We start from the raw sequence: 1,096 nt of genomic DNA, 5'->3' as shown, positions 1-1,096 counted from the left end.
GCAGCTGTCAGCGCGCTCACGGGCCCCGCCAGGCCCAAGACCCGCGGAATTCCTCTGTCGGGGTGGGGGAGGCAGAAGCCTAGAGACGGGAGGAGACCCCCAGAGGCCAACCAGCAGGGCAGTTGGGGGAGCCAAGGAGAGGCGCGCTGGGTTGGGCGGGGGACGGGATCGGGGCTCACCCCAGCCGAGGAGCAGGTAGTAGCGGAAGTGGCCCTCCTCGGAGCCTCCCACGAGCACCAGGAGACTGTGCAAGTAGACGCCCTCCACCAGCAGCCACGTGTAGTTGGCACCCACGCAGTACTGGGTCACGATCTGGGCCATGCGGCAGGCAGCGAGGGCCTAGGGAGTGGCCAGACAGGTAGAGAGGTAGTCAGCGCTGCCTGGGTGTCTCCGAACCTCCCCCAACCTTGATCGCCCTTCCACCCCATCTCTTGCCATCAAAGGTGCTTCCACTCTGTGTCCCCAGTGAATGGTATCTGTGATTGGTTTCTCTCACCCTATTCCCTTTCCCTATATGGACTCTCCCACTCTGAACCCCTTAACAATTGGTATCTGGTTGGGCACGGTGGCTCACGCCTTATAATCCCAGCACTTTAGGAGGCCGAGGTGGGCGGATCACCTGAAGTCAGGAGTTGGAGACCAGCCTGGCCAACGTGGTGAAACCCCGTCTTTACTAAAAATACAAAAATTAGCCGGGCGTGGTGGCAGGCGCCTGTAATTCCAGCTACTTGGGAAGCTGAAGCAGTAGAATCGCTTGAACCCAGGAGGCGGAAGTTGCGGTGAGCCGAGATTGCCCCACTGCGCTCCAGCCTGGGCGACAGAAGGAGACTCCGTCTCAAAAAAAAAAAAAAAAAAAAAAGAATCCGCTTCTTTTTTGAGACTCCGTCTCAGAAAAACAAAACAAACAAAAAACAAAAAAAAATGGGTATCTTCCATCATTGCCATCAGTTCCCCCTAGATCCCCAAAATGTGACCTCTGTCACTGGTCACCCCAGCTCCTTCTAAGAACTGAACTCTCCTGCCAGTACCCACATTATGGACTCTCCTGCCCTATGGCTGCCTCTTTTTTTTTTTTTTTTTTTTTTTTTATCTTTCT

The 1,096-nt window shown here is 55.3% G+C and overlaps 1 protein-coding gene across 1 annotated transcript in view; it reads right to left on the bottom strand.

Moving 5' to 3' along the window:
* The window catches only part of GIPR (gastric inhibitory polypeptide receptor), a 32,406-nt gene that overhangs the window by 10,537 nt on the left and 20,773 nt on the right, over window positions 1-1,096 (bottom strand). Inside the window, 1 exon segment of the mRNA XM_011975146.1 lies at window positions 112-339. Within this exon segment, the coding sequence (XP_011830536.1) occupies window positions 112-339 (228 nt within the window).

This window comes from Mandrillus leucophaeus, unplaced genomic scaffold, assembly GCF_000951045.1.
Source record: "Mandrillus leucophaeus isolate KB7577 unplaced genomic scaffold, Mleu.le_1.0 Scaffold151, whole genome shotgun sequence".
Lineage (NCBI taxonomy): Eukaryota > Metazoa > Chordata > Mammalia > Primates > Cercopithecidae > Mandrillus > Mandrillus leucophaeus.
The sequence above is the reverse complement of the archived record's forward strand: the minus strand, read 5'-3'. Positions and strand labels throughout refer to the sequence as shown.